Source organism: Hirundo rustica, chromosome 9 (assembly GCF_015227805.2).
Source record: "Hirundo rustica isolate bHirRus1 chromosome 9, bHirRus1.pri.v3, whole genome shotgun sequence".
Lineage (NCBI taxonomy): Eukaryota > Metazoa > Chordata > Aves > Passeriformes > Hirundinidae > Hirundo > Hirundo rustica.
This window is the reverse complement of record NC_053458.1, coordinates 29,259,986-29,277,276: the sequence shown is the minus strand read 5'-3', so window position 1 is coordinate 29,277,276 and position 17,291 is coordinate 29,259,986. Positions and strand designations below refer to the sequence as shown.

At 57.8% G+C, this 17,291-nt stretch overlaps 1 protein-coding gene across 13 annotated transcripts in view; it reads left to right on the top strand.

The window, feature by feature from the left end:
* Window positions 1-17,291, top strand: part of CACNA1E (calcium voltage-gated channel subunit alpha1 E) — a 105,711-nt gene that overhangs the window by 61,878 nt on the left and 26,542 nt on the right. For 10 of the 13 annotated variants that reach the window (XR_005702124.1, XR_005702125.1, XR_005702126.2 and 7 more), the window contains exons 10-26: window positions 660-713; window positions 1,042-1,167; window positions 1,419-1,628; window positions 2,927-3,039; window positions 3,282-3,394; window positions 3,531-3,662; window positions 3,983-4,055; window positions 5,392-5,509; window positions 5,821-5,888; window positions 7,513-7,610; window positions 10,594-10,650; window positions 11,483-12,076; window positions 12,187-12,461; window positions 13,062-13,221; window positions 13,716-13,845; window positions 14,363-14,422; window positions 14,699-14,805. Coding sequence is in view for 10 of the 13 variants with exons in the window: in XM_040072448.2 (XP_039928382.1) it covers window positions 660-713; window positions 1,042-1,167; window positions 1,419-1,628; window positions 2,927-3,039; window positions 3,282-3,394; window positions 3,531-3,662; window positions 3,983-4,055; window positions 5,392-5,509; window positions 5,821-5,888; window positions 7,513-7,610; window positions 10,594-10,650; window positions 11,483-12,076; window positions 12,187-12,461; window positions 13,062-13,221; window positions 13,716-13,845; window positions 14,363-14,422; window positions 14,699-14,805 (2,488 nt within the window). In the remaining 3 variants the exon portion in view is untranslated. The remainder of the gene's footprint in view (window positions 1-659; window positions 714-1,041; window positions 1,168-1,418; window positions 1,629-2,926; window positions 3,040-3,281; window positions 3,395-3,530; window positions 3,663-3,982; window positions 4,056-5,391; window positions 5,510-5,820; window positions 5,889-7,512; window positions 7,611-10,593; window positions 10,651-11,482; window positions 12,077-12,186; window positions 12,462-13,061; window positions 13,222-13,715; window positions 13,846-14,362; window positions 14,423-14,698; window positions 14,806-17,291) is intronic. The other 3 variants (XM_040072452.2, XM_058421693.1, XM_040072453.2) reach the window with 1 other exon arrangement.

The following is a 17,291-nucleotide window of genomic DNA, read 5'->3' as shown; positions in this document are numbered from 1 at the left end:
CATTTGCCGGAGTCCCCGGCAGTGGTGGGCAGTGGGAAAAAAGAGCAGTGAACAGGGAGAGGGGTTTTCTGGTTAAATCCCCTCCTGGAGCCATCTGGAGGGGATAAACTTACCGGTTCCTACCTCGGGACTCCTGGACCTGGGCTGGGGGTGGCGGAGGTTGCAGGCTTGCTCCTGCCACCAGGCACGACAGCCCGTGGGTGCTGGTTCCCAAACCGCCACAGCCCATGTCCTTGCTTGCTCCTCGTAGGAATCGGGTCAGTGCATTCAGCTCCGGGGAGGGAAGTTTTACACTTCCATCCAGTGTTCAGACTTGTAAAAAATGGGTGTCTTGAGATGAGTCCTGAGTGCCAGACCTCAGCTTTAGCCCTGGGTTGGGCTGCTTGAGCCCCAGACCTGCCTACAGTTTTCAGCTTCTTTCATGAGCTTAATGACAGTGGAGGGAAGAAGGGCTGATCACAAGTAATCCTTCTTTCTGATGAAATGTTTGGTAGCTGCCACTTGTCACCCTCCAGAATTTGCTTTTGGGCCCTTAACCAATACTTGGTAAGAGCTTTCAATCCAGAGCCAGCCTCTGGGCTGGGGGAAGTTCTCAGGTACAAGGCAGTGACACGTGGCAGTGCCTCGTCTCCTGATGCTGAACTGTGTGTTTTGCGTAGAGGAAGTCATGCTGGCTGAAGAGAACAAAAACTCGGGGACCTCAGCCTTAGAAGGTAAGACCAGCAATGCCCTTAAAATCTGCCTGCCCTTCCTTCTGCCTCCTTCCCCTGTGATGGGAGGTCTTGGGGGGGCCCAATGGGGTCTGCAGCCCAAGACAGGGGGGAGGGGAGGTGGATTGGCTCTCTCCATAACTCCTGAGAGAGCGTGGGGGCTGGGAGGTGTCTGATCCCACACAAGGGATAGCTCTGGACTAGGATCACCTGGGGCTCTCCATCCTGTTACCAGACCTGAGTAGCGATCACCAGGTCCTGGTCCAGGGAGCTGGCTACTGGCAGAGCTGGGCCACTGGGGCCCCAACGCCTGTTCCTCTTGTCTTCCCAGTGCTCAGGCGAGCCACCATCAAGCGGAACCGGACGGATGCCATGTCGGGTGACGAGCACTGTGTCGACATCTCCTCCGTGGGCGAGCGGAGGCTGGCGCAGAGGAGACCTCTTCACCCAACCTTGGGTCAGTGCAGTCTGCAGCTTGCTTCCCCCAGACCTCTGCCAGCTGATTGGGTTCCCCAGAGTCACAGAGTGCCCCAGAGCAGCCACCTCTGCTCGTTTAGCAGCAAACCTCCTGCTGCCCCCCGGGCCATATAAAACCTCTCTGGATGAGTTGTGCCCCATAAGAGCGATGCCCGTGAGCCATCTGTCCCGTCTCATGGTGCAGGAGAGGCTGGAGCATCCAACTCCTTGTTCCCCTTCTTTTTCCTTCAGGAAACCCCTCGAGTCACTCTGGCCTCAAAGGCGCCAGGGTGGACGGTGCCTCCTACTTACGGCACAAGGAGCGGCTCCTGCGCATCTCCGTTCGCCACATGGTGAAATCCCAGGTCTTCTACTGGATCGTCCTGAGCCTGGTGGCTCTCAACACCGCCTGCGTGGCCATCGTCCATCACAACCAGCCAGCCTGGCTCACCCACTTCCTCTGTGAGTCCCTGGGCTTGGAGTAGGTGGGAGAGCTCTGCTTGGGCAGGAAAAGCCTTCTTATCTGCAGTGGCTGGAGGTTGCAGCACACCCTCACTGCTTGCCTCAAGACACGCAGGGATGAGTCTTGCCACAGTCGTGCTGATGTGGAGCTGGGTGGGGAATAACCTCAGCTCTACTCACTGTTGATAACAAATTACCACGTACAGATATTTAACTTGGCTTTGCCCTTGGCCCCATGGCCGCTGAGGGCTGTCTCAGCCTTGTGAGCCAACACGGAGGAGCTGTGCTGGCTCTGTATCCTTCAGGTCTGAGGTGTTTGTGAAAGAGAAACACTGCCAGTCTCTGTGGAGTTTATCCCCAGGTTGTGAGCAGTGGTGATGGAAGGCTCGCTGGAGAACCGCCTTCGAATGTGCACAAGCCATTGCCAGAAAGGCTTGAATTTGCAAGGATGGGACTGCTCACGGCAGAACACCCCGGTTAAAATATTCGTGCAGAGCATGAAGGGAATCCCAGGCTTGGAGGTTCCCAGTTATGCAGCCTCCCTGAGCCCAGCGTGGGCCAGGGCACAGGGTCAGGTCTCGGAAGCACTGCAGCGTGGGCAATTGCAGAGCAGCGTGGTCAGCCCCACATGTGTCACTCCTGAGCTGCTGCAGTGGGGAGGGACAGTGCTGCTTTCTCAGACGTGTTATTCTTCCTCACCTTGAAAATGTCCCTGTCCAGCCCCAGCTCTACCCAAATCTGCAGCAGTAGGCTCAGGCCTGCTGGGCTCCCAGCTCGCTGCGGTGTTGTACGGCAGCTGGTCGTGGTGAGAAGCATCTTCTGGGAAAGGTGAAGAGCCAGGCTCTTGCCTGCTGAATGTTCATGAAATAGATGGAAGGGCTTTTCACTGGCTCTTGGCTGTTCGGCTCTGTTTCCCTGGCCAAATTCCAGCCACGCAATGATTTTAATCCAGGTTGATAATATTCCCCTACAGTGCCGTGCGGGTGATGCCTTTCTAGGCTCCTCAGCCGCTGTGGTTTAATGCCAGAGAGATGCTCTGCTCTGTGCTGGCCATGTCTTGTCCTCTCAATCCCCTGGGACACTGGTGGTGCATCTTCCCAGAATGACTAACTCATGGGCTTGATGCTCTGTTACACATGGTTTAGTTCCTCACAGATAAAATTTCCTCATCATAAAATTCCCTGAGACTTTGGGGATGCAGCATGGTCCTTGACTTGTCCCATCTCTGTGCTGTGCTGTGCATGCAGCGTGCTCCACATGGCTCAGTGCCTCAGGCACGCTCGGGTTTTGTCTTCCAGACTATGCAGAGTTCCTGTTTCTTGGGCTCTTCCTTCTGGAGATGTCCTTAAAGATGTACGGGATGGGGCCACGCCTTTACTTCCATTCTTCCTTCAACTGCTTCGACTGTGGGGTGAGCGGCCCCAGGGATGCCCAGGGTGTTGGGGGAGAGGTTTGGCAGGGGTCTGCGATGCCAGGCACCAAGCGGGAGATTGGGATGGCCCTCACAGTGGGCAGGGAGCACTTTCTGCCAGGACAGCCTGAGACACCAGGTCCTGGGCTGGGTGGTGGGTGCCTCGCCTTTGGGGATGTTAAGGTTCCCTGCAGCAGCCCGTCCTGAGCCTCTCTCTGACTGTGGCTGTATCTGCTGCTCAGGTCACAGTGGGAAGCATCTTCGAAGTGGTTTGGGCTATATTCAGACCAGGAACCTCTTTTGGGATCAGCGTCCTACGAGCCCTTCGTCTCCTGCGGATATTTAAAATAACCAAGTGCGTACCCACCATCAGCGCCTCCATCCATCCTCCGTCTCGGACTGTGGCGGCAGCCCAGATCCAGTCACTCCTGCTCTCCTGCTGATGGAGTCAGCACCACTGCCAATGCTCCAGCAATACCTCTGTTTCCTAGGTACTGGGCATCCCTGAGGAATTTGGTGGTGTCGCTGATGAGCTCCATGAAATCTATTATCAGTCTGCTCTTCCTCCTCTTCCTCTTCATTGTAGTCTTTGCCCTGCTGGGAATGCAGCTGTTTGGAGGCAGGTATGTCGTTGCAAGGCTGAGGAACAGGGGTTTCTTGGTGTTGAAACCGAGGGATGACACCCTCTTTAGGGGCCCAGCAAGACTGTAGCCTTCCCCCTCAGTCTCCTCCCACACGAAAATCCCTGCTCGTGGGCTGCCTTTGGGCTGTGTGGATGCTTCTAGCCAGGAGACCTTCTGGTTTATGGCACCCAATGCTCAGGAGACCTTTTCTGGAGTGGGGAAAGATCCTCCTAAACACAAGAGAACTGACAGCACAGCAGCCAGGGGTTTGGTGACCTTGGTATTTCATCCCGTTCATGCTCACCTGCTTCCCTTTCCAGGTTTAACTTCATGGATGGGACTCCGTCGGCCAACTTTGACACCTTCCCTGCCGCCATCATGACGGTGTTCCAGGTAGGAGCTGGGCTGCCAGGAGACTTGGGACCACCTGCTCACTCCCCTGTGGCTGGGAGGGGTTCTTTACACCAAACAAATTCCCCTCTACCAGCTGTTGCTTCCTCCCCTCTCCCGCACAACAAAGTGGACGGAATGAGATGGAAGCTCTTCCACCTCTGTTGCAGAAGATGAAGAGTTTCAAAACTCTTCTGAGGAGGCTTTAAATCCTCATCAGTTGTGACATTTGCAGAGAATTCTCAAAGCCTGACAGAAAGCTCACGTGGCCTTGTGCACCTGTATGCAAACTCTGAGATAAAGTGTGCTGCTTTAGAAAGGCCGTGGCATGGGATGGACATTGTTGAGAGGGAAATTGAACTAGAAACTAGTTTCAAGTGATGACCTTGCAAATAGACTGGATATTTTGGAGAAATAGAACTATGAAAGATGCATTGTAGCAGGACCCACGTGGGGTATTTTTAGATTATTGGCTTAGAAGCATTAGCAGCATCGTGTGGCAAAAGCTGATGGGCCAAAAACCGCTTATAATGTAATTAGGAAATAGCTTCTGATTGTGATGGTGTGAAATGTAACATCTGTACCGTCTCACCCTTCTCAATGGGACTGAAAATGGAATAAAATATTTTGAAACGCCTCTCAGGAGCCCCCTCTCTGGGTCAGAAAAAGGGTTTTTCTGGCAATCAGTGTCCAGTGGGATCTCCCTCAGGTGCTGCAGGTGCAGAGCTGGGTTATCCACTGCACGGGGTCTCTGTACACGGCTCCTGAGTGTTGGCGACATCGACGTCCAGGTGATGGGGAAGTGTTCCACTGCACCCCCCACACCCGAGCAAGATGTTTCCATTTAAGGGAAGGGGTTTCAGCTTCACCTCAGGACTTTTAAGGGAGAAGCACCAGAACCTTCTGCTCTTCTCTCACTGGCACTGTCTCGGTGCAGAGACAAAGGCACCTGTAGCTGTTCCTCAGAAATGTAGCTATTTTCTATTGGGCAGCTTGCCAAAAGCCCTCCTAAAACATTAAGTATTTAAGAAGGAGCACAGACATGCTCGGGGCTTTTTCAGGGTGTCTTAACAGGTGCAGAAGGGCTTCCTGGCACTGTGCTCGGCTTTTGCTTCTTGTTTTGCATAGTTTGCTATTTTCTACCTTAATTAAAACCTTTTGCTTTTTCAAAACACAAATCTAATCGAGCCGTCTGGCAATTATTAATAAGCCATTTTTGAGAAGTTGCTGGACAGCCCTCAGAGTGTGTTGGACCCTGGTAGAGCTAAAAACATCCGGCTTGGCAAGAATTCCAACAGGGAGGTGCAGGTGACAGAGCTGCTGCCCTGTGTCCCCGCAGATCCTGACGGGCGAGGACTGGAACGAGGTGATGTACAACGGCATCCGCTCCCAGGGAGGCGTGCGCTCAGGGATGTGGTCCTCCATCTACTTCATCGTCCTCACCTTGTTTGGAAACTGTATCCACCGGGCTGCTGTGCTTTGGGGCTGACAACCCCGTCTCCTCCTCACCCTCTCCGGGAGTGCGGCCGCGGGCTGCTCCTTCGTCCCCTCCCAGCGGAGGGAGACCCACCGGGCATGCTGGCAGCGCTGGCTGTCCCAAGGGCAGAGCAGGAGCTGTGGGAGGGGCACTGAGGGCTGTTTCTGTGGGGTGGGTGAGGGTTTGTGCCTTTGGCTGAGCTGGCGAGGAGCCATCCCGGCCACCCTCCCTTGGGAGCTGCAGATACACATGTCCTTAACACGCGGCTTGTGCATCCTTAGCTGCTCTCAGATACTCTGCTGAACGTCTTCTTGGCCATCGCCGTGGACAACCTGGCCAACGCCCAGGAGCTCACCAAGGTACCTTCCCGCTGCTCCTTCTCCTTCTCTGGCGGAGTGAGTGGGGGCAAAACCATTGAGGCTTTGATTCAGGAAAACGCTTAAACCTGCCGGTCTTTCCAGGAGCACCCACGCCTCCAGTACGGCTTTAACCGTTTCTCCATTTGAGCTCCCCGGTTCCGTTTGCCGCCGCTCAGATGGAGATAACCCTCATCTGTTGGACGGGACCCGGTGTGGGCACTGCTATCTGCCCGGGCGCTCTGGAGATGTGGAGTGGGGAGCGTTTTCCAGTGGTGTCAATATTTATTCCCCGTCTGCCTCCAGGGCAGCAGATGTGATTTAGGATGCAATTCGGGCTGCTGCTTAGCTGCTTTTAAGACCGTGCTGGGGAATATTTGGGGAACGCTAAATTGTCTGGGCGCCATCTGGATAACGGTGAGCAGGAGAGAGCTGCAAGGGTCGTTGCCACTCTTTGGAGCAGAGCAGTGATCCTGTGGTGCCCAGATTTTTGTGGAGCCCATGCTGTTACTCGCGTCCATGGGGCTCACTGGGAGGATTCCAGGCTGGTGTAAATCTGACCCGAAACGGGGCATGGTGCTGGCTCGCCTGAGGGGCGTGTGCAGGGGTCCTCCCACGGTGAGAGGGTGCAGATGGCACTTCCAGGGGCTGGCGCGAAGGATGGGAGAGCCCCACGGGTACCAGCAGCTTCAATTAAGAGAGCGCTGAGTTTTTGAAAAGGCTGAATGCTCGCTAATGACTCCTAATGACATTCTTTGCTCCGGAGACACAACCATACTCATTAAAGCAACCCGGTCTCTGTCGGGGTCATTCATGGATGCCTTACCTCCCACTCCGTTTGGGGGATGCCTGTCTGGCCCCTGCGGCTGTGAGGAAGGGAGGGCTGAGATGGTCTGCACTGTCTGGGGTTGTCCCACCATGCTCAGCCCGGCTCTTGCCTGGAGTGGGCTGGGTTCATTTACTTAAGCAGCACTGATGCCTTGGGGAAGATCTGGTGTCGTGGGGAACCTGCATCCCCACAGCACAAGGGAAATCAAGAGTCTCTGGAAGTGATGCCTTAGGATTTTAGCCTTTATACTTTTCAAATCCTGTACTGCATCACTGCATGACTCTGAACTCCATATAGAGTGTTAGCTAACTGTCTTCACATTTTGGTCAGACAACACAATCCCTCTCTGGGCCTGAAACTCAAGGACACCCTACTGCCTCAGGCCCCGAAATGTAAAAACAAAAGCGAATTTTGGGGGAGCAAACTGGGGGAATATGACTTCATTACCTGAAGCTGTAATTGGAGGATTAACCCCTGACATGTAAATGGACCTAACTTAATAATTGTCTGAAAAGCTCCTGACCATCGTCCATCCTGGGTGTAGCCCCTCTGGGAGGTTTCTGACTGCCCGAGGTGTATCTGTTGAAAGCCTTTAATAAATGCCTGCTTTATCCTCTTAACTCTGTCCAGCCTCTGTTCCAGTGAGCCACTCCAAGGCATCAGAAGTACAGGTTCCCCCTCAATCCCTCAAGCCTTGACATCAAGGATGGCCCTGCACATGCCTCACTGCTCCCCATGGCTGAGCTTTCCCCTGGAACCCCGAGATCCCACTGAGCAATGCCCCTCTTTTCTCTGCAGGACGAGCAGGAGGAAGAGGAGGCCTTTAACCAGAAGCACGCCCTTCAGAAAGCCAAAGAAGTCAGCCCCATGTCTGCCCCAAACATGCCTGCTATCGAGTGAGTGACACCCCAACACCCACCCCAGTGACCCCCCAAGCCCAGCCAGGCTTGGAAGGGCACAGAGCTGCAGCAGAGCCTGGCATGGTTGGGGGGGCTGCCAACAAGGAAAAGGGGTCCTTGTTCACCACATGGGGTGACTCCCTCTCTGGGCATCTTCCTGAAGATGGGTGGAGGTCTAGGAGTGTGCTCCCCATGAGCAGCAGTGCTTTTAGAGAGGTGACAGCGTGGGCAAGTGCTCTCCAGGGAGGTCCTGAAATTGCCAACCTCTGCACCAAGCTGCAGCCTCAGTGCTTGGGCATGGCAAAAATACACTAAAAGAGGCTTTCTGCCCCAAATATAGAGCTCAAGCGCTCAGGGCTGGTGGTAGGAGGCTGGGGAGGAGGAAGGTATCTCAAGTTGTTCTTGAGGAGGGGTGATATTTGTTCCCGGGGAGTGTTTCTTCATGGCAGAGCTGCAGGAGAGCAGCCAGGGCTGGGGGAGAAGGGAGCAGTGGTGTCACAATCTCCCTCAGGCTCCTTCCTTGCAGTTAGGAAAGATGGAGCAGGTTTGCGAAACCATGTTTGATTGTACAAAAATTTGATTTGGGCGAGAAAAAAAAGCCCCAAACCACATAAACCTCCAGCATGGTGTTAAGAAGCCTTGTCTCTGCATTTCAGCAGGAGAAAATTCTGTTTTTTCCTTCCTAGCTGCCTTTTTTCTCTTTATTTTGCGGCGTCATATGGTCTAAATCACATAAAACTTTCAAAGTCAACATTGGAACGAAACGTTTTGATTTGTTTCCCAAAACAGTACATTTCAGTACAGCTGAAGGGATTATTTTATTTTTTTTTCCTTTTTTTTTGATTTTTTTTTTTTAACAGAATCCCTTCTCGGGGAATTTTAGGTTTCGTTATGCTTTGAAACCCAGCCAAGCTTGTACACGGCAGAATCTCTCGCAGATTTGCTGAGAGAAACTGCTGTCTCCAGGCGCGTGCTGATCTGGGGGGGTCAGAGGGAGCCTCGGGAATGGCCCCCTCCCTGCTTTGGCAGTGGTGGGATGCTGTGGCCCCACATCCTGCCTGGTTTTAGGGGTAACAGGAACGGGGTGTGCTTGTAAGGCCTGCCTGATCCCCCAGCAGCCGCAGATTTGACCCTGGATTGGGGCTGATGGGATGTTCGTGATAAATCCGTGCCTGCCCAAGTACTAGGGGGCTTTAGGGGAGAGGTGATGGAGTCTGTACGTTGGCTGTTTCTGGATACCAGTGGGAATGTGCTGGATAAAGTGAGGGAATGGAGAGCTTTAGGCTGTGGAAGAGGCTGAGGAATGGGCAGATAGGCGAGAGGAAGAGGGGGAGATGGAATATATAAGGGCACTGAAGGATTTGCCCACACTGCGCATCCCTCTCTAGTCATTGTCAGATAGAGCTGGTTGGGAAAACAGATCTTTTCAACTTTTCCTCGTTGTTCTGGTGGCATTGAACGGGGAGCTATCGATATTCGCGGGACTCTTTTCCAGCTCCTCCCGCTCACCAGGACGGGCTGGGGTCAGGGCCGGGCAGTACCATGCCGCGGTTTGTGTTGACAACATCTCCTCGGCTTTGGCGCGCTTTCGGTGGTGCTGAGCTTGCGGGGGACGGTGGGGACAACGCGGTGGTGGCCAAGGCGGAGCAGAGCTGGCACAGCTGGGAGCTCAGAGCCGGGCTCTGCCTTTGGCCGTGCGCGGACGCGGGCGGCTCCGTTTCCACGCGGGTCCCTGGCGCGCGCAGCTCAGCGTGGGCGTCCCTGCCCGTGCGGGGACGGCCGGCTGGGTGCTCCCACGTGTCCGGGGACGGCGTGGGTGGCCGTGGTGCCCGCCGGAGCACCGTGGTTGTGCCCGGCTGCAGATGGCCGCCGGATGGGCGCGTGCGGGCGCTGCCGCGAGCCGGATGAGCCGCGTGGATGCATCTGGAGGCTCGGCCGCTTGGTGGGGATGCTGTGGGTGCCTGAAGCTCCAGCCCTGCCTCGAGCGTGGTGCCGGGCCCTTCCCATGCACAGGGGTCCATGGAGACCATCGGCACGGGCATGGCTGGAGCACCTCTCCTGCGAGCTCGGGCTGGGAGGATTGAGGCTGTTGAGCCCGGAGACCTTAGAGCACCTTGAGAAGAGGGGCTTTTGACAAGGTGGTTTTTTGACAAGGGGTAGGACAAGGGGGGACGTCTTCAAACTGTTAGGAAGCGGTCACAACAGCGAGCCTGCCAGAGCTCAAGAAGCGTTTGGGCAGTGCTCTCAGGCGCATGGTGGCATTCTTGGGGTTGTCCTGCGCAGGGCCAGGAGCTGGATTCAGTGATCCTTGCGGGTCCCTTCAAACTCAGGGCGTCGTGTGTTTGTATGATTGCACATTCTCAGGGCCGTGTTCTCGGAGCTGCGTGTATCTGAATCTTTTCTATGCTGACATGAAGGTTGGAGCCCGGAATCCCCCCAGCTGCTAGCGTGTATGAAGGACCCTGCCAGCCCTGTTAACTTGCTCTGTGTGGGGGCTGCTCCGGTGACAGGAGCTCTGTGGCATCTCAGTCTGGCCTTGTGCCTTGTGTTTGCTGAGGAACATCATGTTCCCCTCTGTGCTCCCAGCATCAGCTCACGGTGATGGCTCTGAGCAGCTCAGGGCTGATGCATTGCTTCCTCTTTCCAATTGCCACGTGTTTCTCGGGAGAGGTGAATTTGGAGCGGTCTGAGGCAGCCGTTAACTATCCGAGGACTATCTGAAGCCGTTAACTATCTCGGAGCTTCTGAAGGACTGGAGCCTGCACTGCCCTCCCTGTGCACGGTGTGGGGAAGGCTCCGAGGGACCCGAGCGTCACCGTGAGCAGCCCGTGAGCAGCGTGCCCGTGGGGGCCGGCTGTGTTTGTGCGGGGCCAGGATGAGGCCGCTGCGCTGCCCGGCTGCCCAGGGAGGGGGGACAGCTCTCGGCGCTGCCCACACGAGTGGAAGGAGGAGATTGAACCCGTTTGTTTTTCCTCCGCAGAAGAGACAGGCGGAGGAGACACCACATGTCGATGTGGGAGCCACGCAGCAGCCACCTGTATGTGGGCGGCGGGGGCGCGTGTCCGTCTGTGGCTCCTGTGCTGTCTGTGCGTCCGCGGGGCCGGGGCACGCCCCGCTCCCCTCCGGCCTCGCCGGCAGGGACGGGAGCGGGAATTCACTCTGTGTGTGTGTGTGTGTGTGCCGTATCCGTGTGCTCCCTCGGGTGTGTGCCGATCCCCCCATGTGCGGCCCTGCGCTGTGAGCAGTGCCCGTGCCCGTGTGTGCTCCTGGCTGTTTCCCTGTGCCGCGGGGGTGTCGCGAAGGGCACGTCTGTCTGCTCTTGTTTCACCACGCTGCCAAGGTTTCGCGGCATAGCCCAGAAGCCCGGGGCAGCTCCTCCCCCCTCAGACAGTCAAAATCGCTGCTCCTCAAGCCTCAGGGGCAGGCTTTCTACCCGGGCTGTGCTGGGAGAGAGGCGAGGAGAGGACCCTGGATGCAGCGAGAGGGCTCGGCCCGTATTAAGGCGTCCCCAGGCAGTCACACAAGAGGAAGGCGGTCCCTGCCTGTCTGGGATAGGGCAAGCCAGGATCCTGGCTGCTCCCAGAAGCTGGACGCGCTGCCCGAAAGCTGCAGGGCAGCAGCGAGGCTGCTGGGGCTGGTCACCCACCGGCCGGACGCTCTCTGAAGGGGCACAAGCACTCTCTCGGCCCCACTTCCAGCCCCCCGCCAGCACCAGAGGGACGCTGACGAAGCCTTAGCACAGCCCGTAACCCCGGCGGTGGCACTTCCTTCTCCCTGGGAGTCCCAGCTTGAGCCCAGGGCGGGCGCTTCACCGGGGGATGAGGGTGTGGGCAGGCGGGACGCTGACCCCCGGCTGTCCCCCGTTGCAGGCGGGAGCGTCGGCGGCGGCACCACATGTCGGTGTGGGAGCAGCGCACCAGCCAGCTGCGCCGGCACATGCAGATGTCCAGCCAGGAGGGCATCAACAAGGATGAGCCGCCCCTCATCAACCCCCACGCCAGCATCTTCCGCAGGAAGAGACCCGGGGAGGGCGTCACCCTGGAGAAATGCGCCGAGGAGCAGGGCAAGGGCGAGCGGCCGCTGGCCGAGGCACCCGAGCAGCCGGTCGCGGGCGCCAACCCCGGCGGCGGTGAGGACAGGACATCGCCCCGGGCCAAGCGGGACGTGTGGCAGCAGAAGTCTTGCCATGGGAACTGCGAGCCGGGAGAACAGGACGGCGCGGGCGGCAGCGTCGAGGATAGGGCCAGGATGAGGCAGAGCCAGCGGCGCAGCCGGCACCGCAGGGCCCGCGTGGAGGGGAAGGACGCGGCCGGAGCCCTGGGCAGCCGCTCGGCCAGCCAGGAGATGGGGCTGGAGGAGGCCAGCACCGCCGAGGGGGCGCAGGACGGGCAGCGCCGTGGGGACGTGGCTGCAGCAGAGGCGCTCATTCCGGGGGATCCAGAGGCGGGCGGGGACTCCGTCAGGTTGGTACCTGCAGCGGGCACCTCGCCATCCCCACAGCTCCTCAGATTCTCTTCTTCTCCTACCCCCCGTATCTTCTCACGCCTCTTCTCCTCCCCCGTCCCCGCTGCAGGACAAACGGGGTCCCTGCAGGCGACGCCGATCTGATGGGGAGCGCCAGGAAGGGGAGCCCCCTGCGCGCCGCGCCCGAGCTCTCCCAGGGGAAGACGGGCAACCTGACGGAGCAGGACTGCAGCAGCCCGGACACGAGCGAGCAGGCGCTGCTGGAGCCCAGCCGCACCGTCAGCCGCAGCGAGCCCGACCTCTCCTCCATCGGCCCCAACACCGAGAAGGCCACCGAGAGCACCGCCATCATGATCGATGTCCACGACTCCGCTGTGGTACAGAGTGAGCACCCGTCTCTCTTTCCTGAGCCCCTCTCCCAGCCCTCGGGACTCTGCGGGGATGGAGGGCCGCTTGCCTGGCTTTTCCTACCCGCATCCATCGGCTGGGGGGGATCTCCTTGCTGCTCCTTGCAGCACCTCCCTCCAGCAGCCCAGTTTTGCAGGACACCCCAAACACCGATGCGCCAGCATCCTCTGGGGCCTGTGTCCCTTCCTCATCTCTTTCCATCCACCCCTCTTCATCTGATCCATCATTTCCCCTTCCTCACTGCCTGGGCAAAACTCTCGTATTCCCTGTTTTTCCTGAAACATCTGTAGCCTCCGGCAGCTCACTGTCACTCAAACCCCTTAGCGGCATCCTCTCTGTCAAGGTGAGCTGCTTTAAACAGTGTTATTAATTAACCAGCGAGGTGAGAAGTGGCCTTGTTAAACCCATTTCATCTGCTCCATCCCAGCAGCCCGTGTATTCTCTTCCTGCCTCGTCCCTCTCCCTGTGACAGCACAGGGATTCAGAGCAGGAATGAGGGGGACCGCCCGGGTGGCAGGGACACCCCAGGGTGTTGTCTGGGTGCAAGGCCGGGCAAAGGCTCTCGCTTTCCTGCAGTTAGCAACAAGACAGACGGCGAAGCCAGCCCCTTAAAGGAGGCTGAGACCAAGGAGGATGAGGAAGAAATGGAGAAGAAGAAGCGGAAGAAGGAAAAGAGCGAGACGGGCAAAGCCATGGTGCCGCACAGCTCCATGTTCATCTTCAGCACCACCAACCCGTGAGACGTTTTTCACGCTGGGGCTGGGGAGGGCTGCAAGGGGAAGAGCCCCAGACATCACCAAAACCAGGGAATCCCTGTGAGAAGGGAGCTGAGTGTCTCCCAAACAGGCCTGATAAGCAGCCACTGAGTTCCTCAAGCCCCAAGTCGCTCTCCCTCTGTGGCTCTCTCTCCCAACTGCTGATTGCTAAGCTGGGAATTTTCATTCATTGCTTGTTATATTTGCCTGCAGTTTGCTGCTGCTCTGTAGCTCTTCCCCAGGTCCAGTGCCCCGATTTCTTAGGGACCCTCCCTGCCTGGCTGTGGGGCTGAGACAGCTGAGAACAGGGATCAGCAAGCCCAGACGCCCCTTGGGCTCCCTTCTTTTTGCTCCTCGGGCTTTGCTGCCCATCTCCCCACCCTGGAAGGCGGCGATACGGGGTGGGCTTTGCACATGGGCTGTGGCTGTGTCCTGCCAGGGGCTCACAGGTAGGGTGTGGGCTCTGTCCCCGCAGGGTGAGGAGGGCCTGCCACTACATCGTGAACCTGCGCTACTTCGAGATGTGCATCCTCCTGGTGATCGCCGCCAGCAGCATCGCCCTCGCCGCCGAGGATCCCGTCCTCACCAACTCCGACCGCAACAAAGTGATTGCAGCCCCCTCCCGCTCCCCCTCCAGGGCAGGCAGAGCTCCTCTCGGGTTTTAGCTCTGTGGGATCTGTAGGATCAGGGCAGCCAGGTGTTGGCACTTGCACTGTGCCGTGGAATTTGGCTTCTTCCCCATCACCTTCCGTCATGAACCGTGGGACGTTGTGAACGCTCTCAGCTTCCCACACGTGGGGATTAGAGCCTGGGGAGAGACCAGGATGCCTGCTCAGCTGTAAAGTGGCTTGACCTGAGGAGATACTGGTACAGGCTCTGGTATGGGGCTCGTGATCCTGGCTAGCAGCGTCATTTCCAAGCCATTTGCGTGGGGAATGATTCCCTCCTGCCTGCACAGGCTGGGTTTGGGGCTGCACTGAGCTCTTAGGGATGAGTGTGGGACTCATCCTTTGGGACAAGCGAACCAACCCCATGAGCCAGGCAAGCTGCTGTAGCAGGGTGTCCGGGTGGGCACGGTTTGCTCAGCAGCAGCTGCAGAGCACCTGTGGCCTCTCTTGGCAGGTGCTGAGGTATTTCGACTACGTCTTCACTGGGGTCTTCACCTTCGAGATGGTGATCAAGGTAAGAGCCCTGGCAGGGTGCAGCATCCCCAGGAAACAGTTTGGCAGTTCTGGCCCTGAATTTACATGGTGGAGACCCTAAAGTCTGGTTCTCAGCAGCGGTGGTCCAGAGTGCTCAGCACCTCCTTCATCGGCCTCGAGGCTACTGCAAAATACCAAGTCCTACACCCAGGACGCTGGGATGTGTCTGCAGTGTCCCCGTCCCCCAGCTTGTCCCTTCCACTTGATGTCTGAGCTGCTCATTCCCTGCCCGCTTTTCTCTCTGTCTCCCCTCCAGATGATTGATCAGGGCTTGATCCTGCAGGATGGCTCCTACTTCCGAGACCTCTGGAACATCCTGGATTTCATCGTGGTGGTGGGAGCGCTGGTGGCTTTCGCCTTGGCGTGAGTGGCCCTTGTTCCTGTCAGCTCCCTGCCTTCCCTCGGTGGGGTGGGAGCAGGATGCACACAAGGATGTGTGCTATGGCTACTGGACTCTGATTTCCTTTCGTATTTTACTTCTCTGCACCCCCCTGCTCTGCTTCTGGGACGGCTCCTGGCAGTGCTGTGTGGCTGCTCCGGAGATGTGTTTCTCCTTGTTTGTCAGAGGCTGGTGAGAAAGCAGGCAGGGAGCAAGGCAAGGCAAGCTGGAGATGCTAGGAAGCAGTTGGTGGCGAAGGTGGATTTGAAACAGAGCAGAAGGGGCTGTTAGAGAGGGGGAGAATGGCCTAAAGGTGCCAGAGCTGGAGTTACGCACCTGCTGTGCCTCTTGGGGTGCACAGAGACAGCGAAAGCAGCGGCCTGGCTGGTGACTTTTCCTCTGGTCCGAGGGGGACATCACTCTGGAGCCCCGCAGGAATGGGTATGAGGCCGGTGAGCTTTGTGCCAGCGTCCTCTGTGGCATCACGGACAAGGCTGTGTGCTTGCCCTGCAGCATCCCCACTCAGCATTGCTTTGAGACTGGGCTCTGGTACTGAGCTTGTGGCTACTGGGATGTCCACGGTGCCCGTGCCATGGAGGGCAGGAGCACACAGGGATGAGTTTCCTGTTGCTCTGATGTTCCCTGTGCTGCTGGCTGGGGCAGGGCGTGCAGTGAGCTCAGGGAGGGATGTGTGGTGCCAAGGTGATGCTTGCAGGGAAGGGGCATCCCCTGGCCCCCAGGGCTGTGCTGCCCAAGGAGGGAGAGGAGGAGAGGCTCAGGCTCCTTTGTCACGTTGCTGTTCTCTCTTTGTGCCTCTGACACTGGCAGCTGTGGCTGGTGACAGGGCAGGGCCTGGCAGCCATCCCCCACACTGGGAGCCTTGGTCTTATCCACAGCTCGGGTACCCTGTGGGGCTCTCGGGGTGGCCACGAGGTCCCTCGATGGATTACAGCCCGTAACCCATCCCTCCCATCTCACCCCAGACTGGGCAGCAGGTCCTTCTCCTGGCTCTCACCCACTCGTACCCCCCTGGCTCGCTGCCTGTGCCTTTCTCACCCTGCTCACCCCATCCCTCGCCCGGTGCTTTCAGCCCCTGCTCTCTCCTTGGGAAGAGCGTGGGAGAATTCAGCTCGCCCAGCACAGGGATGGAGCAGCCCCTGGGCAGGGCAGGGCAGGGCAGGGCAGGGGGCTGACAGCAGACCTCGGCATGGGGCAGGGGCTTGGGGCAGGTTTTCTGGCTGGGGACAGTGCTCTGAGGCTCTGGAAGGCCACACAGGCCACCAGGAGAGTGAATCGAGCATCTCCAGGGCCTGGCTGATCCCTCCGCTGCCAGGACAGCCCCTCAGAGTGTGTCTGGCAGGGCTCAAGGGCATCAGCAGCCTGAACGTGCACTGATTGCTTTGAGGAGGAGGACGAGGGAGCCTTTCCCTCCCAAGGCAACTTCCACCAAGAATTTTGATGGCTGAAGGAGCGCAGGTTGTTGGCTCAGCCTGCTCCTGGGCGGAGGGGTGCCCTCACCAATGGGCAGTGATCGTTTGCTGTCCCCTTGCCCTCACCCCACGAGGGTGGCACAATTCCAGCCTGGCCCCAGCACCGAGCATGTGGGGAAGATGCCCGGCACCTTTCCAGCCCTGCTTGCCACCTGCCTGCCTCCACCCGTCCTCCTGGGGGAAGGACCTTCCCTCTGGGCATGGGGCAGCTGAATTCTCGAGGGTGAGCACCCCCATCGGCCATGGCACCGAAGCCCTTCCCGAGGAGAAGGCCTTGGCATCTCCACACACGTCTGCAAGCAGCGCTGGTGTCCCTGCCCTCTCTGGCAGCCGCAGCTGGGTAGATACTGAGCTGCCTGTGCCACGGGCAGGGGGCTTTTTATCATGTAAACCGGCAGGATTGTCCGTCTGCCCCGCCTCCAGCGAGGCTCCTGCTGGAGGAGATGAGCTCAGGGCTTCGGGAGTGAAGGGAACAAAGGCACCACGGTGATTTCCGATGGGTTCATACATTATAAAGCATTTATAAGAACACCCGCCTCTCCCCTCCGCGCTGCCACAGCCGCGGGAGATGCAGGATATTCACCAGCTCTCCATGTCCCAGCCTGCTGCCTTCCCTCCCACCCTCCCTCCTGGTCTCCAGGGGAAAGCTCTGGTGGTGATGTTTCAATCTGTTTCCTTTTCTTCTCCCTCCGTGAGCTCACGGATGTGGGGCCAGGGTGAGGGGAGTCCTCCTTCCTTCTCCTTCTCCTTCTCCTTCTCCTTCTCCTTCTCCTTCTCCTTCTCCTTCTCCTTCTCCTTCTCCTTCTCCTTCTCCTTCTCCTTCTCCTTCTCCTTCTCCTTCTCCTTCTCCTTCTCCTTCTCCTTCTCCTTCTCCTTCTCCTTCTCCTTCTCCTTCTCCTTCTCCTTCTCCTTCTCCTTCTCCTTCTCCTTCTCCTTCTCCTTCTCCTTCTCCTTCTCCTTCTCCTTCTCCTTTTCCTTCT